Source organism: Cotesia typhae, unplaced genomic scaffold, assembly GCF_013202065.1.
Source record: "Cotesia typhae breed Kobodo isofemale line unplaced genomic scaffold, CoteBio_Ctyphae contig_42, whole genome shotgun sequence".
NCBI classification, from domain to species: domain Eukaryota; kingdom Metazoa; phylum Arthropoda; class Insecta; order Hymenoptera; family Braconidae; genus Cotesia; species Cotesia typhae.
In genome coordinates this window covers 921,600-947,367 of record NW_027423751.1, presented here as the reverse complement: position 1 = coordinate 947,367, position 25,768 = coordinate 921,600, and the positions used below count along the sequence as shown (strand labels likewise).

General features: G+C 33.1%; 2 protein-coding genes and 1 long non-coding RNA gene across 3 annotated transcripts in view; all 3 read right to left on the bottom strand.

Annotated features, from left to right (window-relative positions):
- LOC141528014 (putative sodium-dependent multivitamin transporter) overlaps window positions 1-22,327 on the bottom strand; it is a 65,410-nt gene extending 43,083 nt beyond the window's left edge. The window contains exons 1-2 of the mRNA XM_074243835.1: window positions 22,316-22,327; window positions 22,006-22,140 (exon numbers count right to left, since the gene is read on the bottom strand). Of these exons, the coding sequence (XP_074099936.1) occupies window positions 22,006-22,140; window positions 22,316-22,327 (147 nt within the window). The remainder of the gene's footprint in view (window positions 1-22,005; window positions 22,141-22,315) is intronic.
- On the bottom strand, window positions 988-1,693 carry LOC141527997 (uncharacterized). Its single transcript, XM_074243819.1, has 2 exons — window positions 1,686-1,693; window positions 988-1,614 (listed from the first exon to the last, which is right to left on the bottom strand). Exon 2 carries the CDS (start codon window positions 1,612-1,614, stop codon window positions 988-990), a length of 627 nt encoding a protein of 208 aa, XP_074099920.1. The 5' UTR covers window positions 1,686-1,693.
- A 2,557-nt stretch (window positions 22,328-24,884) lies between the features above and the next one.
- LOC141528130 (uncharacterized) lies at window positions 24,885-25,374 on the bottom strand. Its single transcript, XR_012479318.1, has 3 exons — window positions 25,225-25,374; window positions 25,095-25,156; window positions 24,885-25,005 (listed from the first exon to the last, which is right to left on the bottom strand). It is a non-coding gene; the product is annotated as an uncharacterized LOC141528130 (long non-coding RNA).
- Between the last annotated feature and the right edge of the window lie 394 nt (window positions 25,375-25,768).

Genomic DNA, 25,768 nt, shown 5'->3' with positions numbered 1-25,768 from the left:
TTTCAATTTTTTTTCTTCGTGTCAATTATTATTCATTTTTGAAAAAAAGGCCACGCAAACATTATAGTGATTGCACATTGAAAGTTACAATGAATATTAGCTGGAATAATTTCATAGATAAAAGGTATATGCTTATTCGATGAAATTTGGAATTTGTGAAAGTCAAAACAATACTCTAATCTAATTTTAAGTTTAGATCGAAAAATACAATTCTATAATTGCCCAGCGAAGCGGGCGGGTAACAGCTAGTATATATATATATATATATATATATATATATATATATATATATATATATACATATATATATATATATATATATATATATATATATATATATAGGGTGATTCAGAATTAGTGTCCGACCAGATAAATTTGGATAGAAGAGGCGATTTTAAGCACAATTGCAAGAATAAAATTTTTCGAAATTCTCAATATTTTGGGAGTTATTGAGGATTGAAATAGACCAATCAGAGAGCTCGTTACAGATTTAAAGAAAGAAAAAAAGTACAATAAAATTTACCAAGCGAACTTCATAACGAATGATATTATTGACTTATTTATTTTAAAAATAATATAAGATGTTATTTCTTTTGTTTCGAATAAATAAAAACTTTAATATTTTTATTAGAGAAAATAAAATTATTTCGCGCATTTCCTCGGGCTTACTCGAGTAATACAATTATGGTCTTAAAATTAGTATTGCTGGTTCTCCTGCCTATTGTCATGCAAGTTGTCTTGATGATTGTCCTACGGAGTGTTATGTAGAAAATCTTACTAAGTGTTCCGACGTTCAACAAGTATCTTAAATTCATCTAGTAAATCGGTGGGATTTATGGGAAAAATTATTCTCTACAAAAAAGTGATAACATCATTTTACCGTATCATTAGCCCAAAAAAAAGTTGGAGCTGCGTCTCGGTTGAAAATTGCTATTCACTCCAAAAATTAAGTTTCCATTTCTGAAGTTCTCATAAGTGAGATACTTGTTAATTACTTGAGAAAAACAAAGTTACAGCCTGTTGAAAATCCCCCAAAAATTTGGATTTTTTTTCTGCTCCCTTAATTTTTGTGAGAAGTGTAGTATCTGTAGGAGTATCAATTAAGGTACGACTGTCATTTGTAAGACTTTTTAACTCTTCTATTGACTCCACATTTCTAATAATTTTTAGTAAAGCACTTGATCCAGCTTGAGTAATGTTAAATTCGCATTTCCATTGAGCTAATTGTTTGGTTAAAGGAATTGGTACTTCGATATCACAATTATTATTATTATTATTATTATAAGTGATAGAAGTTGTAGTAGTTGTTGCTGTTACTGTTGATGTTGTTTTTGTTGTTGTACAATGAGAATTATCATTATTATCTGTGTAAGTCTTTAAAGAGATATCGGTTACGGTATTATCTAAATGAATCGACTGTAAACTGAAATCATCACTGTCATAATTATTGTCGTTGTTCATTACACTGTTATTAATAACTGGATCATTATCAAACGAAGTATCAACCGATGCTTTTGCACGTGCAGTCTCCAAAATTGCCTGCTCACAGCGTTTTTTCAATCTTCGATTTTTCTGACTCTTAGACAGTTCACTGAATCTTTTTCTTTCAGACATCTTGAGAAAAAATATTTTAAATTAAAAAAATCATAATTTATATTTATTTTTTGGATAAATGTATACGTTACCTTTAAAATCGAATGCTTTCTCAAATTTATCACTGATAAAAACATGAAATATCATACACAGTCAAATATTAATTAGCTAAGAATATGCACTTACATTTATTTTTAGAACTTTTAATTTACAAATTACGAAATCACTGGTTATAAATAATTTATTGATTTCACTAAATTAAAGTTTTGCAATTCGACGCTGAATGTAAACAGAAAACGTACCATACACTTATAGGTTATATTAAAACAGAGATAAAAAATAAAAATAAAATTTCTATCGTTGTGCGCATGCGCCAATACAATTCAATCCTACCTCAGCAAAAAGACCTCTGAAAGAGTTCATATTCATGACATCTTACGAAGTCAGAAAAAGACCTCTTAAAAAGCTCAGATTATTGATGTCTTATGAGTTCAGTAAGTAAACTACTTGAAGAGCTCATATTTTAGAAGTCTTACAAAGTTTGTCAAAATATTTCCTGTCGACTTCTTGATTAAGAGTTCTGATTGATGAATTCGTTAAGACATCATATTTAGACTTCTTATGGACGTCTTTGAAAAGACTTCTTCCAGAAGTCTTTCTGAATTGGATGCTGACTGGGTAATATCATTCGTTATGAAGTTCGCTTGGTAAATTTTATTGTACTTTTTTTCTTTCTTTAAATCTGTAACGAGCTCTCTGATTGGTCTATTTCAATCCTCAATAACTCCCAAAATATTGAGAATTTCGAAAAATTTTATTCTTGCAATTGTGCTTAAAATCGCCTCTTCTATCCAAGTTTTCTTGGTCGGACACTAATTCTGAATCACCCTATATATATATATATATATATATATATATATATATATATATATATATATATATATATATATATATATATATATATATATATATGTGTATGTGTGTGTGTGTGTGTGTGTGTGTGTGTAAACTTCTCATAACTTTTGAACGGCTTGACCGATTCTATCGCGGTTGACGCCAATCAAAAGGGTTTGACTGAACTTAGATTTCGAATATGGTTTGTATCGATTAGGACCGCTAAATTTTCAGAAATTTCAAAAAGACTACGAAAAAAAATTTTCTCAAATGTGGTTTTTTTTAAATAACTTTTAAACGGCTTGATCGATCAATTTCAAAAACTACTCAGCTCTCAATCTTGAAAGACCACGTCGATTGCTGTCAATCCGGTCGAAATCGGTTTATTCGTTCGTGAGTTATCGTTGACGAAAGAAATCGACAAAAAGTGTTTTTTTCGGATTACACCGAAATTTCTGGTCTAATCAATTCGTGTACGAAAGTATATCATAGAATTTGAAAAACTGCGTCGAATGCCGCTAACCGCGAGAAAATCGGTTCATTCATTCAAAAGTTATTGCGGTTTGAAAATAAAAAAAATAGTGATTTATTAAACTTCTATCAAACTTTTGAGCTCGGAGAGCTCAAAACTACACAAAAATTGGATTTTTGAGCTCGAAGAGCTCAAAAACATAACAAGTGCAATTTCGAGCGCTTAATTACGAATATAGCGGGAAGTTGCAGGGATGGCAGTAGTTAAACCGAGGGGGTGTTACTCAGTCGGTAAAACAGATTTGTGGGTTTGTGCCCCGCACTAGGATGTGGTCTACATTACCGACTGTGGATTCGTGACAAGTACCATCTGTAGATTGGGCGACCTGTTTTACCGACAGTAGGCGTTGCCGGCGGTAGGTATGTATGGCATTATGGGTGAGGTTTTTTATCGAGGTTATAGGTGGCGCTGGTGGGGAATTCTGCCGCCATCTTACTATCCGCCATTTTTGAAATCTTACTATCCGCCATTTTGAATCCGCCATTTGGTGGCTGCTATCCGCCATTTTGAATTTGAGTTCAACATTTTGAGGTTAAAAAGCATCCTCAACTATTAACCTGCCTTCGGCTCAGCCATAACAGATCAATAGTTCAGGATTACGCATTTGTAGTATGGTATATCCATGTTCTATATATTTAAAAGGAAGTTATGTCAACTACTTGCGAGAAGGATTTCACGCAACGCCATCTGGTGACAGCGTGCATTACTTCTAACCGCGCAGTAGATGACTCATTCTGTTCTAGAATTTTCTAACTGCGTAGTAGATGACGTCATCAGACAGGCTTGAACCTGTTCAAGGTCATATAACTCCGCAGTAGATGACTCATTCTGTTCTAGAATTTTTGAGTCTGCTATCTGATTTCCGCCATCTGGTGGCTGTTATCTGAGTCTGAAATCCGCCATTTTGAATTTGCTATCTGAAATCCGCCATCTGGTTACCGCTATCCGCCATTTTGAATTGTGAATTCACCATTTTGTTAAAAAATGCACCTGTGATCTCAGCATCAATAATAGTTGCTTAGATCACAGGTGCATTTCATTGTTTATATTCCGAAAAGATTAATATATTCAAACTGTACGTATGAGGAGTACATGCGAGAAGATACGCCATCTGTCGAGATTTCTGTCTACTTCTAAACAGGTCTGAACCTGTTCAAGGTCACGGTAACTGCGTAGTTCTCTTTGCTTTATTCCTAACTGCGTAGTAGATGACGTCATCATACAGGTCTGAGCCTGTTCAAGGTTGCGTAACTGCACAGTTTTCTTTGTTCTATTTCTAACTGCGCAGTAGATGACGTCATCAAACCGTTTTTGAGGTAGATGAGTGGGGGTAACTGCGCAGTATCCTCTGGCTATAAAAGCAGCGCGCTCAAGCCGTACTTCACAAAAACGAAGTACATGTTTCCAGTGAAACATCTCTCGTGATTAAACAGTATTCAGTGTTATAAAATATAGTGAAGTTCAGTGTTGTGAAGTACGCGAGTATAGTCCAGTGTACAAAAACTATTGTGTAGTGTACATAACCTTTAAAAGTGTATATAACCTATAAACAGTGTATATAACTTATAAACAGTGACATAACCTTTAAAAGTGTACATAACCTATAAACAGTGTATATAACCTATAAACAGTGTACATAACCTATAATATTGTGTAAGACAGTAGTGATTCTCGTTCCAAAATGACACAACATAACCTCATCGAGGCTCTCAAGAACTTGGTGGACACTATTGCAGTCTCATATGCTGACTTGTTGGGAGAGCAGCTCACTGATGAACATCGTCAAAGGTGTTTACGAGTGTGTGAGGAGACCATTGAATACTTCAACACAATATTACTGGATCCTGGAACAACAATTCAAGTGAGACGAAGTGTTCAAGCGCACATCAACCAACTCAACTGGTTTGCCGATCAGTTCTCCAGACTCGGTAACCAAGTTGTTGGTGGAGATCTCAACCAAGGAGTCAAATGGAAGGACTTGGAGAATGCTTTTGCTGGCAACATCCAGACTGGATGTGTTATCAATCAGCATCACAAACATCCAGCAGCATTCCTCCAGGCCTCACGAGACACCATCATTAACAAGGTGCAGAGTGCCTTGAGAGATTTGGCAGGGTTGAAAGTGAATGTGGAATTCTTCTGCACAATCCGGAAACATCAACAAGATATTGAAGAGCGGAAATCTTTTATTACTAAAAGCCGTGAGATTCTCCCTGCCACATCTCTTCATGATTGGTTTAGTCAACATGTCTACGACAAATTACTTCAAAGAATTGAAGAATTTGAGCATGAGGGTTCCGGATGGAGTCTGCTTGGACCGAACAGCTTGATGGTGACCATGTCACGATTCACACCAACCCAAGTTGGAAACTCTACCTTCGTCAGATTGCCAAAGGATATTGTCAAGAAGAATGCGGTTACGAACATCCAGAACAATGATGAGTTCTGCTTCCTGTGGTGTGTCAACGCTGCCTTGCATCCACCAGTATTGGTTCCAGGCGACCCTACAAGTTACCGTCATTTCAGCGTTAGATTAAACTATGAAGGTATTCAATTTCCAATTAAACTTGATGATGTACCAAAATTTGAAAAAATGAATGACCTTAGCATTAACGTATACGGCATAGATTCAGAATTCACGGGTAAAAAGTCTGAAAAAAGTACTATCATCCCGTTATATTTAAGTAACTTCGAGTCAGAAATACTGACAATTCATTTATTAATGATTAAAAAAAGTGTAAATTATACTGATAATTTAGATAATATTGAGTCAGTCTATCACTTTGCATTGATACATAATCTTTCTGGACTAATTAAAAGTCAAATAACTCTAGGTAGACATAAATTGTACTTTTGTGATCGTTGTTTGAATCATTTCAAATTAGAAAAATGTTATTTAGAACACCGAGCAGATTGTTTTAAATCTAACAAAGTCCGCATGGAATTTCCCAGTGAAAAAAATAAAATTTTGAAATTCAAAGATTTTAAGTCCAAAGATACTGTACCGTTTGTAGTTTACGCGGATCTTGAATGCACACTCGAACCCCCAGGAGATGATGAAAAGATAGTTCATAAACATGTTCCACACAGTATTGCTTACTATGTGCATTGCAGCTATGACAACACACTGTCTAGATTCCAATTAAACCGTTCTCCTGATTGCATCAACTGGTTCGTTAAACAATTAGAGTCGTTAGCTCTAGACTTTGAGAAAATTCTAAAGAATCCCATTAAAATGAAACCCCTAACCAGAGAGCAACAAGATAGATACAACCAGGCAACTGAGTGTCACATCTGTGAAAAACCAATCACTTCTACGACAGATAAAGTCTATGATCATTGTCACTTTACCGGTAACTATAGAAAAGCAGCTCATAAATCATGTAACGTTAATTATCAAAAATCTACAATTATCCCAATTGTCTTTCATAATTTATCCGGCTACGACTCACACTTCATAATTAAGTCCTTAGCTACAGTATTTGAGGGTGAAATTTCATTATTACCAATCAATAAAGAGCGTTACATTTCTTTCACAAAATCAGTTAAAAATACTTCAGTCTCTTTAAGATTTATTGACTCTTTTAGATTCATGGCCTCCAGTTTAGAGAAATTAGCTTCATACCTTGATGACAAAGACAAACAGATTACGCGACTACACCACCCTGACCCTAACAAATTTAAATTAGCAATACGTAAGGGTGTATTCCCGTATGAGTACATTGACAGCATTGACAGACTAGATGAGAGACAATTACCTGACCAAGAATCATTTTATTCAAAATTAACAAACTCAACTATTTCTGATGATGATTATGCTTTTGCTCAAGTAGTTTGGAATGAATTCGGTATCAATACGTTAGGTGAGTACTCAGACTTGTACTTGAAGACTGATGTACTTCTCCTGGCTGATGTCTTTGAAAACTTTAGACTTAGTTGTTTCAAGACGTACAATCTCGATGCACTTCATTTCTATACTGCTCCCGGTCTATCAAACGCTGCAATGTTAAAGCATACTGAAGTAGAACTTGAACTGCTAACTGATCCTGAGATGCTTCTTTTCATTGAAAAGGGTGTTCGCGGTGGGGTATCGATGTGTGCTAATAGACATGCTGAAGCTAACAACCGGTATATGGGCAAAGATTTTGATTCAAACAACCCCGAAACATACCTGATGTACTACGATGTAAATAATTTGTATGGCGCAGCGATGAGTATGTCTTTACCCCAGGGTAAATTTGAATGGGTTGAAAATGTAGATAATGTAGATCAGTTTTTCAATGATGATGAAAGTGTAGGCTACATCCTTGAAGTAGACCTACACTATCCTGAGAAATTACATGATCTACACAAAGATTTGCCTCTCTGCCCTGAACATTTTATACCACCTGGCAGCAAACAACAAAAATTAACAACAACTCTGTATGATAAGACTAATTATGTAATACATTATAAGAATTTGAAACAATGTTTAGATTTAGGCTTAGAACTTAAGAAAATACACAGTCTTGAAATTTGAACAATCAGACTGGCTCAAATCATACATTGATAAAAATACTGATTGTCGAAAAATAGCGAAAAATGATTTTGAGAAAAATTTTTACAAGTTGATGAACAACGCGGTTTTCGGAAAGACAATGGAGAATGTTCGTAAATACAAAGAAGTTTGGTTAAGAACAAAGTGGGCGGGGCGTTATCAGGTATCAGACCTGATTTGTAAGCCAACCTTCCACAGCGTAACTGTATTTGATGAGGATATAGTCATAATTGAAATGAAAAAAGCTAGAGTTGTTTTTAACAAGCCAATCTATGTAGGCTTTAGTATCTTAGACTTATCCAAGACTTTTATCTACGATTTCCATTATAATTATGTAATGAAAAATTATGAAAAAGATTCAAAACTATTGTACACTGTCACTGATAGTTTAATCTACCAATTTAATGTACCCAACATCTATGAAGACATCAAACGTGATATTTCAAGGTTTGATACCTCCGATTACCCACCCGACAATGTCTTCAACATACCTCTTGTCAATAAAAAGGTTCTGGGACTCATGAAGGATGAGAACAGTGGAAAAATCATGTCCGAGTTCGTGGGTCTCAGAGCCAAATTGTATGCCTTAGAAATCCATGATCCTGAGAAGGAAAAGGATAGAATTAAGAAACGGGCAAAGGGTATCGGAGGATCAGCCTTGAAGACTATCATGTTTGATGACTTCAAAAGATGCCTTTTTAAAAATGTGCTGTTAAAGAAAGAGCAGTATATGATAAAAAGCAAAAAACATCAAGTGCACACAGTAAAACAGGAGAAACTTGCTCTCAGTTGGGCTGATGACAAACGTCAACTCATTGAGGCAAGCACTGATACTGTGCCTTGGGGTTATAAAGGCTCCTTAGATTTTAAGAAAAGAAAACTTGTAGATGATGAAAATAATAATAAGAGACAAAAAGTTTTGTAATAGTAAAAATAATGTAAATATATTTTTAAGGATTTATGTATTAAAGTTTTGTAAATAAAAACAATGTAAATATAATTTGTGTTTTATATATCTGATTTATTGATCCAACTATTATGTTTAGTATCAAAGCCTAACCATTTAACATAGTATTTATTTCCACGTTTTCTAATTACTTTTTCAACAAGATATACATCTGGATATTTGACTTTGCTGAGTTCATCGTTGTAAAACCCGCCTTCAATTGGTTGATCCTGATAGTCCACGAGCTTGTACGTCGTTGGATTCGTATTCTGCACCGATTTGATTGTGAAGATTTCTGTTGTCCAGTTTGGCGTGTATCCTTTGTCAAAAACATGCTTGTACTTGCTGATTCGGACTTTGTCTCCAACTTTGAACTTCTGCTTCGATTTGGTTTTCAGTGGTTGATATATATTTTCCAATAGTTGTTTCTCCTGAGCAGCGGTAACATCAACAGGTTTCATTTTGATGGTACTGTGTTTGGTGTTGTTGTAAGTATTCACCAAGTCATCAAGTATATCGGTCCACTTGTAGCTGCAACGAGCTGTGAATTCTCGCCACATTTTAGTCTTGAGTGTTCTATTGAAACGTTCACATATGGATGCTTTGACATTGCTGAATGTTGAATACAGATTTACCTTGTGCTGCTTCATCAGATCTTTAAATTCTTTGTTGTAAAACTCTTTACCCTGATCAACATGGAAATTCTTAGGTACACGACCTTGCTGGAGTACAGACTTCATAGCACTAGTGACATCTACACCACCTTTTGATTTAATTGGAACTGCCCAGGCATATTTAGAAAATATATCTATGATTGTAAGCAGATACTTGTGTCCTTTATTGACTGTCGCATATGGAATCATCTCAACCAAGTCAGCTTGCCAAGTCTCATCGAGACCTCGGATGTCAACATGACGACGTTTATAGTTCCTGCGAGCTGGTTTGTGAAGCTCTTCAGCTATCACTGTCTTTTTGTCGTTCATTGAGTTTCTCAGTGAGATATTTGATATTATTTTGGTGAGAGGAAAGTACTGCTTTAACTTCCTCAATAGTCGTCTGCAAATTTCCCACAGCAGCTTTCAGTATTACTATTTCAGAGTGTAAATGTGAAATAATCTCTTTCTGTTCACTGTCTATACTTTTATTCAGTTCAGACATCTGTCTCAGTACAAACTACACTGTCGCCGCATCATGTTCATTTGAAGGATTACCGAGATTGCACAGCCTTTTATTCTCAATGTTATAGTTTCCATCAGAAGTTACATTGAAACCTCTACCAGCTGGCCCTCGTTGACCTAAGTTATTGTCCAGTGGACGTCCAAATATATCGATGCTCATGGTTGTGAACACTTTGACTGTCAATGTGTGAATGATTTAATTTTTCAGAAGCTTTTAATATATAACTCCAGCCACCCTAAGCTCTTCAATAATTGACATGATTTCATTCGTGTGACTTGGATTTCCAGCAGCTTGAGATGCCATAAGTAGTCGCAAACGATCAACTAGTTCATTTGGATCATCCCAGTAAACATAGTCCATTGGTAATCTCTGTTTTCTTGCAATCATATATTTTGGTAACCCTTTACCGAACTTGGTGATAAAATCAGCAATGTATTTATTGAACTTGATTGTTGTATCTTCATAAATAGTACGATTTGGGTCATAATTTTTCCTATGAGCGTTGGTATGTTGAATTATGTCAAAGTACTTTTTCTTATCATCTGGGGTGATGAGTGCATCCTCTGGTGATTTTCTAATAATAATTCCAACAACCCAGGAGTTATTGGATAATTTTTTTCTTTGACAGTTATTGTATCATTTGCAAATGAAATAGGTGAATCACCCATATGCATTTCACCGCGTTTTCTGCGTACACCATATCTCATATCATTATCTTTATGTTTTTTACTTAAACGTTGTAGATAATTAGTGAGAAGAGGATTTCTACGAGCTGGAGTACTTGTTGATGGTGGTGGCTGAGTAATAGCAAGTGCTGTATTCTCAAATGAACTTTCATCATCTGTTATTAAACTGTTGTATACTTCTGGATCATCATATAAAGATTTTTCAACCTCTTGTTTTTCAACCTGTGGTTTTTCTTCTTTTTTAATATTTTCCCCTTTCAACTTTGAAGATTCAACTATACTCTGGAGTGGTGTCACAATAGGCTTGAACATTTCCTCCATAGCTTTCTCAGCTGTATCTTTACCCAACTTCAACATCTTGTGCTTCCGTCGGATGGCATTGCTGGCTTGAGATATCTGATGCAGAATATCTTTCTGCTTTGATATTTCTTCAGGCTTCATGTTGACAGGTTAACGTCTACAGCATGTATGACTATCACACTCTAAAGTACCTCAATTTATACTAATGAAGCAGTCGAATCCTTTGCGATACCTACCACTGTTCAATTCACTGTCTTTATCTATTACCACAAACCCATATTTATTCCAACATGCCGAGCATAAATCTCTGAATGAGTTGTACGACATGTCTGTATTGACATGATCATTATAAATATGCTTCAGATTCATTTCATCTTGACGGAATAGCACGAGAAAGTTTGCATTATCTCTAATCAGATGCTTCGGTATTCGTGTATAAGTTTGACAGAGATAAAAGCTGTCTACATCCTTGTGTCGACCCATGCAGAAAAAAGCCTTGATGTGATCTTGTTTTTCACAAGCAACATCATCAAATATCATCAGGGAGTTAGGTTTAGCATCTTCAGGCTTGATTACAGCTTCATGTTCACTGAATGTGAAGAATCCAATACCATCAATCTGTTTAAGCAGCGTCTCCAGGAACTGATACTTTGGTTGGTTAAGAGACTTTGAGTAAAGATATATATTCTCAAACCTCAAACCGTTTGGATGTACAATAAGGGATAGTAGAGCGTTGGTCTTTCCACAGTTTGATGGTCCGCAAAACACTGCACGGTTACTGTTGGGAAGTAATGCACCGTGTCGTTTGAGTTTCACACCGGTCCCTTGAACAATTTGATCAAAATTGATAACTGGCAACTGAGCTCTTGATTTGCTGCCCATGACTGCTGATTAGATTCTGAGCTCAAGAGGTATATATACCGGCTTATATAGATAAGCGAGTCAGTCTTTGATGTGACATGTCTGAGAGCAGACGTGGTGTAGGTTTATTCAACAACATAATCAATAAGCTTCCACTTGAACTTCACATACCAGGATATCAGTATTGTGGTCCGGGAACAAAGTTAGCCAAAAGGTTAGCTCGAGGTGATCCAGGCATAAATCCTTTGGACTCTGCGTGTAAGGAACACGATATAGCTTACTCTAAAAATCGTGAAAATTTGGAAGCCCGTCACGAGGCTGATAAAATCCTTGCTGAGAAAGCGTGGCAACGATTTCAAGCAAGAGACGCTGCTATTGGTGAAAAAGCTGCTGCTTGGAGTGTGAATAAAATCATGAAGTTGAAGAGACGTTTCGGTATGGGTCTTAAAAAAGAAAAACCTATTACAAAGCGTAAGACAATTAAAAGAAAAACAATGAAGCGTAAGACAGTCAAAAGAAAGACATCCAAGAAGAAGGATGTTGCTCTGAGACAGATTGTTGATGAAGCTAAAAAGTCCATGCAGCCTGGTGGAGATCCAGTTAAAACAGCTCTTGGAGGTGCCCGCAAAGCTGTCAAGAAAGTTGGTGGGAAGAAAAACGTTCGATTGCCTCGTATTCTATCAGTTCCATCAAAGATTGGTGGAGTACTTCCATTCTTGATTCCCCTGTTTGCAGGGTTATCAGCGGTTGGTGCTCTAACAGGTGGAGCTGCAGGTGTTGCAAAAGCTGTGAACGATGCCAGCGCAGCCAAAAATCAATTAGCTGAAAAGAAGCGTCACAACTTGAAGATGGAGGAAATAGCTGTAGGTAGAGGATTATACCTCTAACCTTACCGCAGTGGTATGGGACTTTATCTGAAACAATACCCAGAAGGAGCTGGCTGCAAGAAGTCAAAAAACCAGTAGAGCTACCACATCGAGCACTGACTAACATCGACTTATTAAAATATGTCAAGCTGCTTAAAATTCCAAATTTTCGAGGAGTTTTTATGAGAAATGATTTACCAAAATCTGGACCAAAGACAAACGAATCAGCAATAATAAATTTAGATGATAAACTTGGACTTGGAACTCACTGGGTTGCATACAAGAAGAATCATAATCAAGTAATTTACTTTGACAGTTTTGGTAATCTACAACCTCCACAAGACTTGATGAAATATCTCGATGTAGGTAGCGTAAAGTACAATCATAAAAGATATCAAGACTTTGATACAATCATATGTGGACATTTGTGCTTAAAATTCCTGGCTGGACAACTATAAATTGAAGTGAGTCGGGACAACAAGCGTCAGTCATGGCAGAGTCATTCACCTTGACACTATCCGGAAACTCCTCCATACTGGAGGCAAATTATTTTCCGCCGATTGAGCTATCACCAACAAAAAATTATGTACTTGGACTCGTTAAGCTCCTGACATTTAATTCAATACCAAATATAGATGTTGGTGCTAATAAATTTTATGTGTCATCAAAAAGATCCAAAAGAAGTACAATCAAGAGATTTCAAGAAATAACTATACCAACAGGGAGTTATGAAATTAAAGATATTGAAACTTATATAAACAAGACATTACCTGAACTAAGTTTCACTTTAAAAGCAAACAACAATGAGTTGAGAAGTGAAATAAGATGTGATCAATATATAAATTTTGAGCCTGAAGATTCCATTGGATCATTACTTGGATTTACCAACCGCGTGCTTGAACCTAACACAGCACATAAATCTGATTTACCAGTCAAAATATTGAAAATCAATGCTCTGAGAGTCGAGTGCAATATAACTACTGGATCGTACATCAATGGTGAGAAGAATCACACAATCCATGAATTTTTCCCGAGGGTTCCAGCAGGATATAAGATAGTGGAAGTGCCAACAAACATCATTTACCTACCAGTCGCCGTACGAGCAATACACAACTTGAGGCTCCGCATTGTTGATCAGGACGGGAGAATAGCAAATTTCCGTGGCGAGACTATAACGATAAGACTGCATATAAAAAGTCTGTAATGGTTATCGTATATGAGACAAAGACTGGTAACGGGTATAAAAGGATTGCAGGATATCCAAAGATTATCAGTCATCATCGAGCTCTGAAAGTGTTGACACGTCAAAACGCAGAGTTCCTAAAAAGTCTAGGACTAAAATTACGTGGAAAATTCACAAGATAAAAATAAATTTTTGTTGTCTAGCTTGTGTGATACCATGGCGGAAATCTTAGATATAAAAAAATCAATTATTTTCGATGAGTCTATTGCACACTGTGAAGCTCATTCACACTTACCATATGCATCATCAACATTCAACAACAGTGATGAAATCAGGATTGCTGTTCAACATCAAGATCTGTACTTGCTCCCAAGCAAGAGCACATTACATTTTTATGGAAGAATGAGGAAAGCTGATGGTACTGCTGTAAGTGCTACTACGAAGATGGTCAACATGGCTGTTTGTCATATGTTTGAAGAGATACGTTATGAACTCAATGGTGTAGAAATCGATAGATGTAAGAATGTTGGTATCACCAGTGTTATGAAAGGATACGCTTCTCTGAGTCCGGGACAACAAAATATTCTGGAAAATGCTGGTTGGATTGTTAATGAAGATGACAACAAGCTGACTGATAATAGCGGTTACTTTGATGTCTCAGTACCGCTGAGTTTCATTCTTGGATTTGCTGAAGATTATCAACGAATTATCGTGAATGCCAAGCATGAATTGATACTGATCAGATCAAATACTGATCAAAATGCTTATGTTGTTACCGTTGAGAATGAAAATGTTTCAATTACGATTCAAAAAATTGAGTGGATTGTACCATACATAACAATGTCTGACAAGCAAAAAATCGAGGTGTTGAATTACATAACCTCCGATCCAGCTATTCCAATCAGTTTCCGGACTTGGGAATTGTATGAGTATCCACTGCTACCAGCTACCAACAAGCATATTTGGGTAATCAAAACAACAAATCAGCTTGAGAAACCTCGTTTTGTTATCCTTGGATTCCAAACAGCAAGAAAGAATCAGTCGAATCAAAACGCAAGCGAGTTTGATCACTGCAGCATAAGAGACATTAAGCTGTTCTTGAACTCTCAGAGTTATCCATATGGAAATTTGAACCTCAACATTGTGCATAATCAGTATGCCTTGATGTATGATATGTACACAAATTTTCAAAGTGCTAACTATGGGAAAGAAGCTGAACCGCTATTGGCTAAGAAAAAATTTCTAAGTACAGCACCTCTGTATATAATTGACTGTTCCAAGCAGAACGAGTCAATCAAGTCTGGACTTGTGGATATACGTCTGGAGTTTGAATCGTCAGCACAGTTTCCAAATCAAACTGCTGCTTACTGCTTGATAATTCACGACCGAATAATTGAGTACAATCCCATCAGCAGCACTGTAAGAAAACTTACTTAATGGTACAGTTTGATCCGAAACCCACCATACATTACATGTATGTATGGGACTTTGCATCCAGACAAGCGAGGAAAGGACCATGGGAACAAGCAGCAAGAGACGGAGAACGATTTCGTCGACGAATACAACAAATCAATAACATTATTGATCCTATACTAATCAATAAACTTAATGTAATTAAAAATAGTAAATAAACTTAATGTAATTAAAAATAGTAAATAAATAACAATGTTTTTGTAATTTAATGTTTTTTAATTACAAACCTTACTAGAATAAGTATAAAAAATTATTTAGTATAAAAGTTAAGTATAAAACAATTATTTAGAATAAAAGTTAAGTGCACATATCAAAACACAATTCTCTCACAATTTCTATAATTGTTTTCCCAGAGTGATTAATAAGCTTGAATTTATTATAATTGGCCCCAATGTAGTGTCGATTTAAAGTATTGCATAAGATTAAAAATTTCATTTTAAATATCATATCAGGATTGTTGAGATATTTCTGGTTGGTGGTAGCAGGGAAGAACGTTGAAAAGTGGTTTTCCAGATCGATTTCAACGTTGAGTCCATGATCTGTCATAACCGTTCTAATCCCAGTTAGCTTGTAAGTTTTTCCCACCTCAAGTTCACACATCCTCTTGAACATCAACGGGCTTGGAGTTTTATCTTCAACTTTGACACGCTTGAAAGTTGTTGATCTCTCAATTTCATGCATTGTATCGGTAACAGGATGTTTACGGTACGGTGCCATGATTGAGATTTCTTCAGCAGATTTCAAGTAGCAGATTCCAGCACGAGGTAGCAGATTTCAACAGCTGGTAGCAGGCTTCAGAAAACAGTTTCAGAACATCAGATTTCAAAAGCTTGATATTTTCTAACACACAACACTATGGTACTTCACTCGTACTTCACTTCGATGAAGTATGCTCGCGGCGCGCTGCTTTTATAGCAAGGTAATGACGTCATCTACTGCGCAGTTGGAAAAATTCTAGAATAGTATGACTCATAATCTAAAAATAGAAACTGCGCAGTTATGATAGATGACGCACAAGAAGTTTAACATAACCTGAAATCATAAGTTAAATGGTGGGAAAGCATAAACATAACCTGTAAAATGATTTAAATGGCGGGAAAGCATAAACATAACCTGTAAAAATGAGATGACGTCATCTACTACCCAACAGAAATAGAACAAAGAAAAACTGCACAGCTACGAGACCTTGAACCGGTTCAAACCTGTCTGATGACATCATCTACTACGCAGTTTAAAACTCTACGACGTAGTTTGAATAACCAATCAAATTATTAATTAACCAATAAGATTATCGAGTGGTGGGGGTAAAAACCAGAGATCGGGTTATAAAAAGGTTGAATTGATTGTAAGAGTCATCATTCAGTCACTCTTCGTTGTCAAGAGCAGTAAAAATGGAGATCATTCTAGACGTTCAAGGATTCAGAGGAGCTGATAATCGCTTCATTGTTAAGGAGTTGGCCTCAATAACAATTCAACATGATATTGTTAATATTGAAGAGTTGTCATACACACTATTTCAACCGCCATATCACTGGAAGGTGTTACCAGTCAACTATCAACGTCTGAATACCTGGCTGATCCGAAATTATCATGGAATCGGTTGGAATGCTGGAACAACTTCATATTACAAGCTCAAAGAAGTTCTCAATTATTTAACTTGTAATAAAAAAATTATTTATGTCAAAGGTATCGAGAAAAAGTTATGGGTTCAAAATTTAATTGATTGTAATAATAAAATTGTAATCGATCTCGATAATTTCAAATGTCCCTCTCTAAAAAGTATGAAAATTTGTAACAATCATTTTTGTAATTATCATGATCGTTTATCTGATTTATGTGCCTTGGAAAATGTAAAAATTCAAAAGATTGGTTTGTAAGCACTCAATAAATCTAAAATAAATGAATTACAATTGTTATTATTATTTCATCCTAACACATTTAATTCAGAATAGAATTAATTATTGTTAGTTATTAAATTCAAATAATTTTCCAACACTACTACTGATATTAATACTTATCAACAGATGGCGTAATGGTTTTTGATTTTTTAATTATGATAATCAATAATCAGTTTTTGTTTTCTAAAATTTTATAATTAATATTTGTTTAAATTAAAAGTCATGCATTATTTTATATAACCATTTAAAAATAAAAACTGAGTATTGATTTTCAAAATATATCGCTAGAAGATTTTTGGATTTGACGATACAGAGCATATCAACCCCATATTAGTTTATCAAATAATACATAACTTTTAATTTAAATAAATATTAATAATATTAATAACAAAATATTATAAACTAATAATAATTATTTATCTTTTAACGCGACCTTGAACAGGTTCAAACCTATCTGATGACGTCATCTACTACGCAGGAGAACAAAGAAAACTGCGTATGACCTTGAACAGGCTTAAACCTAAGGTTGACAAAAACCTCACCAGATGGTGTATCTTCTCGCATGTACTCGTCATACATGCAGTTTGAATATATAAACCTTTTCAGATTATGAACAATAAAATGCACCTGTGATCTAAGCAACTATTATTGATGCTGAGATCACAGGTGCATTTTTTAACAAAATGGTGAATTCACAATTCAAAATGGCGGATAGCGGTCACCAGATGGCGGATTTCAGATAGCAAATTCAAAATGGCGGATTCAGAATGGCGGATTTCAGATAGCAGCCACCAGATGGCGGATTCAAATGGCTGATAGCAGCCACCAGATGACGGATTCAAAATGGCGGATTCAAATGACGGATTCACAATTCAAAATGGCGGATAAATTTTAAAAATGGCGGACAGTAAGATGGCGGCGGAATTCACCACCAGCGCCACCTGCAAAACCTCGACCATATCCTCAAACTGTCGGTAAAACAGGTCGCCCACATCTACAGATGATACTTATCACGAACGCACAATCGGTAATGTAGATCCCTCAGTATGGACATGAACCCACAAATCTGTTTTGCCGACTGAGTAGCACCCCCTGTTTAACTACTGATGGCCTTAAGGGTCAACCGTTTTCGTAATTTTTATTTCTGGTTTTCATTGAAAATTAATACTTGTTTGAGTTATTTAGCGTTAAAAACTGTAATTGCAGTGGAGAAACGGACAAAGTATGTCATGCGTTAAAAAAATATGAAATTATATCATGTGTTAAACCTGACTTTAAGATTATGTCAAAAAAACAAAAAAAAAGTTTAAACTAATTTATTATTTAATATTTCCACGTCATTCATTGAATTTTTTAATGCTAAAAATTGCAATACTATGTATCTGCATAACTTTACCTTGAATAAAAGTTGCAAAAAACGAAAAAAATTTTTTTTTTTGGAAATTAAAAAATTCATATTTAAAAAAAAATACATTCCTAAAAATTTCAGTATCTTTTAAGATTAGTACAAGGCATTTGAAAAAAAAATGCGCTAAAATTTTAACTGCGAACGTCCTGTTTTCTTTACCTGTTTACCTATGAGACTTACTTGAAGAGCAAAGTTTGTAACAACTACAAGTAATGCAAATTGATAAATGATCGATGCGTATTGAACAATATTTTAATCAAATTTGTAAATTATTAATTATCAATATACACTGATAGAAAAATTTATTTCATATTAATAATTTAATTTATTCGAAGACAATTACATAATTTGTTAAATTTTGATAAATATGTTTTAACATTTAATAAATATTTGTTTGAGAGGAAAATATATTTATTAATAGTTTATAAGTATTCATTAATAGCTTATTAGTATATTTATTAATAGTTAACAAATGTTGATTACCACTTGATAAATATTTCGGTGATTAACTTTGTTTTGCATGCAATGTCATATGATATGAAGATTACTTATAAACAAAAATCATTTTTAAAAATCATATTACATTATAATATCGTTTAATATAAAATACCAAATTCTATAACAGCTCATAATTATCTTTTGTATTTTTGAATATTGAAAACGTTATTTATTTAGTGAATTAAATTATTATCAGGTATTTCCGCTATAGGGTTATAAAAAATGTCAAAAGAAAACGGCTATTTTCGTTTTTTATGTTAACTAAATATTTGTTAACAGTCAATAAATATTTGTTAAATCCTATGGTGTTAAAAAACTATTTGTTAACAATTAGTAAAGCTTATTAAATGTAAACAAATCCTTCTATCAGTGTATATATAATAATGACATCTATATGTAGATTTATAAAACTATTTATGTATACATAAAATCGTAAAAATGACTACGAAATTTTGAAGTTGCTCCATTGCTTTAGAATTTATAATTATTTCAAAATCAAGAAAATAATAGAGGTAGAATCAGAATTAAGAGATAAAACTTTGATGGAATTATTTATTTAGTACATGGAACTATATATTGCTTGAGGGCCTGAGTAACAATTTTTAAACTTGACAAAACTATTATTTTTTGTGAAATTTAATTTTTTTAAAAGTTAATACAGTATCTATTATTTCATTCGCAAGATACTATAGATTAAAATATTATTAATCATTGGAGCCACAGACTTTTAGATAAAAAAAGAGAATGTTCTATTTAAGTAATCACAAGCTCTACATATAAGTAATCATCAAGTTCTATAAATAATCACAAAATGACGACTGAAGTAAAAAAAATTACATACAATTATACATGTATTCACACGTAATTATACATAATAACAGCTACTCGAAAAACCACTTAAAATTTGGAATATTTTTTTTAACCCATTATTTTTTCCACTAGTGTAATTATGTACGGATCTATATACATTCGAATATAATTATATCTAATCAGATCTGACTGATATACATTTATACTATATAAGAAAATTCAAAAAAATTCTTAGTTAAGAAAAATCGTATTGGAAATTTTTTCCAATTATTTGAGAAACGTTTTGAGAACCCGAGAAAAAAAAAAAAAATATATATATAAATATATATATATATATATATATATATATATATATATATATATATATATATATATATATATATATATATATATATATATATATATATATATAAATTGGTTATAAATGATTATAGATGAAAAATAGCCAAATATAATCATATATAATTATATATAACCATGTTTAATTATATATTTATTACATCTAATTAATTATTGGGTTAATTTTATGGATAGAGTATTTAATATGGTTCTACGCAATTCTCTGCAACCAATTAAAATGCAAAAAAAAATCTCTAGGCATAATTTTACGGCTATAACACAAGCGGTCACCCATCCAACTATTAACCCTGCTCAATGCTGCTTAACTTTGGTGATCTCCGTTCGTCTTGAAGTTTCTGTCTGCTGTGCTGCTGTCTTAGATGTTGATGATTCTATGATCTACCCAATGTATCATATGAGTTTATCATAAATATAATATCAAAATTGATTTTATAATATAGTTGGATAGTTATAAGTCATAATTTATTCATTTTACCGAATCTCATTATAATATAACACTTATTTAAATAACAAAATAAATAAGGATTTTGTTGAAAGTTTAATCATTATAGCAAACATGCATACTTATATACTTCTATAATTATCCTATTTAATATGTTACTCATAAATACCAATAGGGATTATTGTATTACTACCTTCTTGTAAGTAGTCAGTCTTTTTTGAACCACTTAGTTGTTACTACTTATAATATTTTCTTCTCATTAATAAATTGTATTTGAAACTATTTGCCAATTATTTATACGTTTATTTATAACATTATTCCTATGAATAATCAACAGATTTTACTATTCGGTAGTAGCAGAGCCGACCAAAACATCTCACAGGAAATATAACAAATTTTGTATTTCAGAATTATTTAAACGTAATTATAAACATCATTTTACACTTTTTGTAATTACCAAAAAAAATTTTTTTTCAGAGAAACAATTTTTATATATGTTAATTATATATAAGCACATATAATTATATATACTTATATATAATTATATATGGACTATATATAATCCTGCATGGCTGTATATTGCTTCATATATAGTCATATATAATCATATATGATTATATATAACCTTATATACAATTCTATATATAATCATGTATGATTATATGTAGTTATATATAATTGTACATAATTATACATGTGATTCCATATATAATCATATATGATTATATATAAACATTTTTTCTCGGGGAAGAAATATTTTTTTGTAATTTCTTCACTAAAATTTTGTTCGTAAAATTCAAGAAGTATGAAATAATCCAATATTATTTCAAAAAAATTTTGAATTAAAAAACTCGTCCTAATTACTCTAGGGTATTCCGAGCTAAGTCGCTATTCTTTAATTATTGCACTATCTAAGGAACATGTCATCAAGCTAGATTCCTATTGCAGAACTATGTGCAAAACCCTCAGTTTATAGTCTCCATTCATGCATGTGCCTTGCACAAGATCATGTCGCAAGAAACTCGCCAAAATTTAGATGTACGTAGATTTATTTTATTTTTTTCCAGGTAATTATGTCTATATCAGATTTTTTATTGATCGGAATAACCACATATATAATTAGAAATAACTAGACCAAGTTAGTTTTTAGATCTTTACTATATCGATACTGCAATTCTAATACCTCGTATCCCACATTTAGAAAATTTTACAGCAGGCGGTAAAAACAATTCATTTTTAACATTGATTAAATGGGATTCGACAGATGAAAATATTTATTTAAAAATATTCATTTTTCAAAAAAAGTCAATTTGTCAAATTTTGTGGGATACGACGTATTAAAATAGCAGTATCAATATATAACCGATTTTGCATAATTATACATGATCAGATGTAAACACATGATTGGACCCGGAAAATTTTTAGATCTGATCATATATCAACGATTACGCATGAGTATATATGACTAGGCTGAAACTTTAATTATCAGGTGATAAGAATGAGTAATTAATACGAGGTAATGGTTCTAAATCTTTTTACCTCAGCAGTTTTTTGCTGTCCTCCTGTAAAACGATAATAAACTCCTATAGCAGCTGAAGCTAGAAGAGTAATACCTACTGTAATCCAGTCGATTAGCTGAAGTGAAGATCCACTTAGAATTGGAATAGTTGAATTCTAAAACAATAGAAAATTTTCCGATATTATTAAATATTAGACTCTACAATAATTTTATCAATTTTTAAATGGTTCAATATTCAATTATCAGTCATAATTAACTGTGAGCAAAGTAATAATCAATCATGTATGATACATTTAATGAAAACGTACTCATTGTTGACGTCAAACAGACCCATTCAATCATGCATGATTATACATAGCCATGCACAGTCTATGTAGCTCATACCACTCAAAAATAGGTATGCGTGATTGAACTTGATCAACTGTAATCCTGTATCACCATTCAAAGTCACGCTCAATTATAAATGCTAATATCTGTTGATTCTGAGAGCATAAAAAGTTAGTATGCGTAATCAATCATATCCAAGAATAAACTATGCATGATCAGACTTGCTCAAGCAAGGATCGTGTATGATCATACAAGAACATACTCAACCGTGTGTTACGTCTTGACGACGAAGTGATTTTGTTGCTGTAACAAAGTGATTTTGTTGCAATAACAATATTAATTTATTACTTTTTAAATGTATTCTTATAAAATTTACTGTAACAAATTTATTTTTTATTCCAACCAATTCTCATTGTTATTCTTACAAATTCTTTTTATTCCTTCGACAAATCGTCTTTATTACGCCAACAAATTCTTATTATTACATGGAAAGAATTTTATGGTAAATACTACCATTTGAGTATTGTAAAATCAGACTATCTACATCAATGATTGCAAATACTATTCTGATGGTTAAATGTACCACATAGATAGTTGAATCCGAACAAAAACAGTTCCACTGTAAAAAATTACGCCAAGTACACGTTCACAACCCTTGATTTACAAAAATGCCAAGGAGAAATTATCATTTTACAAAAAGATGTAAAATCAAAAAAGAAAAAAACAGACCAAGTAGCCGTTATGATCTTTCATAATTGAAAAAATTTTGTGATAAATTTAACGAATAAAAACAATTTTTTAGACGTACTTGGCGTGCGTCATTGAGTACCCAAAATTTTTTCAGATGAATCGTGATAACGTGATAATATCCCTCAGGTAACTCATTGATGTCAAATATCAGTAGTTCAATAATCACCTTATCTCCTGTTCTTTCCCTCTTCACAGCATTGCTGTATGTCTGATAGAAGTTTGATTAAACATCGTTTTTAATGTACAACTTTTAATAACTTTCCAATGAATGAACTGATTTTCAAGTGGCTGGCAGCATTCAACGCCGTTTTTTAAGCCCCGTAAAGAATTTTTAAGTTCGCATTGATCGAACGTTAAAATTTAGGAGTACTTCCGAAAAAAATACTTTTTTCGGTTTTCTTTCATTCACGATATCTTTTGAACGAATTAACCGATTTTGACTGGTTAAGCGGCAATTGACGTGATTTTTCAAGATCAAGAGCTGATTAGTTTTTGGAGATAATCGACTGAGCCGTTTAAACGTTATTCCAAAAAAGCAACTTGAAAACAAAAACTTTTCTCAAATTTTTTCACGGTTTTTTTGAGATATCTTGAAATCCATCTATCGGAATCGGTCAAAATTGTATTCAAAATCCAAGTTCGTTCATGTTTTTTCAAATGGGCCAACCACGATGAAATCGGTAAAGTCGTTCATAAGTTATGGGAGGTTTACACACACACACACACACACACACACACACACACACACACACACACACACACACACACACACACACACACACACACACACACACACACACACACACACACACACACACACACACACACACACACACACACACACACACACACACACACACACACACACACACACACACAGTGACACCCTCGTGGGGGTACTCATGTAAGTTTTCTGTGACCTTCAAAAAATTTTCAATTTTTTTAGCGAGAAGTTAAAAATATACTGGTGGCAAGAAAAATGATTACTGAATTAATTATAAAAATTGCTTAGTAAATTAATGATCAAATTTCGTGATAAAATCCTGTTTTTTTTTTTAATTTATAGTAGAAATAAATCTTACTTTAAAATAGGGCTCCGATGTTTCTTGAACATTTATTAATGCTATATTTTCTAATGAAGTCAATTTAATTAACAGTTCATTCGATTAATAAACTGATTCATTTTTTCTCGATCTGAATGAAATGTTCGGAAGCTATTTAGTTGTACAAATATCAATCTTATCCGTGAAATAATGAAAACAAGCATGAACTTCAATTGTTATCGATTCATATGGTTGCATCAAAATGATCATCAGTGGAGTTAATGACTTGGTGAGGAAGGGCTGAAAGAATTGTCCGTAAAATCGCTTTTCATATCAGTTCTCTGGCTCAGTTATTAGAAATGAAAAAATTTTGGGTACTCAATGACGCACGCCAAGTACGTCTAAAAAATTGTTTTTATTCGTTAAATTTGTCACAAAATTTTTTCAATTATGAAAGATCATAACGGCTACTTGGTCTGTTTTTTTTTTTGATTTTACATCTTTTTGTAAAATGATAATTTCTCCTTGGCATTTTTGTAAATCAAGGGTTGTGAACGTGTACTTGGCGTAATTTTTTACAGTGGAACTGTTTTGTTCGGATTTTACATCTTTTTGTAAAAATTTCTTCTTTTGACGTGATGAGCACTCGATTTTCGAAACACGAGGTAAAACCAATGACTTCACGATTTTTGAAAATCTTCGGTTTTCTTAACGGATAGTTAAAAAATCATCAAAGTAAATTTAAGATTTTTTTAGAAATTATATTTACATTGAAATTTTTTTAATTACAATTTACGCCATTTAGAAATACAGAAATTACATATTTCATAAAAAACGTTGCATTTGTTCTTTCGTTTTTTACATTCTCACAGAGTATTTAAAATTTGTCCCTTGTAGAGACTGAAAAAAATGGATTTATCAACCATATACATAGGCAGGCTTAGTAGAGGGTTCTATTCATAATTTACTAACAAATGGTTGTTACATACATAATATCTCGCATTTTTTGTTATAATCACATCTTTTACGCTCTTATTCTCGTTGTACTTCACTGTAAAGAGAGAATGATAATAATTACATCAAAGGAAACAAACAGAAGTCGAGAAAAAAATTACTTACTGATCATTATATTATTCACCATGTAATAAGTCACCGTACAATATTTTGCAAGCTTTTTGTGCTTGGTATATATAACCTATACTCGATATCATTAATGGTAGCCAGTAATTGTTGCGCATGATAATTTCCATCGTTTGTTAACTACGGCAATTTTTCATAATTCATTGTCTTAATCATATTATTATTCAAATTAACACTCGAGAAATCAATAGTCTTATCAGCAAACGAAACAAAATAATGTGATTTAAAATTGATAGTAAATTTTGATTTGTACCTGGAAACACTTAAATGACTTACTGTACGTAATTTTAGTCGACTTATAACGATATAAGTCATACAAATAGTGTATGTACATTAGGGTGATTCAAAAAAAAAGAATATTTTTTTTTTCGTTTGGTACTCTGAAAAATAGGTTCCTAGACACCTCTAAGAAAGCCTCTCCAAGCATGAGTTCTTAATTGTAACGGGAAGGTCCTCCTTCTTACAGTTTTCTATTTTTTCTTATTATCAGATAGAAAAATTTATATCTCGCTTTCAACTACTT

Bases quoted from the DNA above. Each gene is read 5' to 3' on its own strand.
- LOC141527997 (XM_074243819.1), bottom strand. From the start codon at position 1,614: ATGTCTGAAAGAAAAAGATTCAGTGAACTGTCTAAGAGTCAGAAAAAT.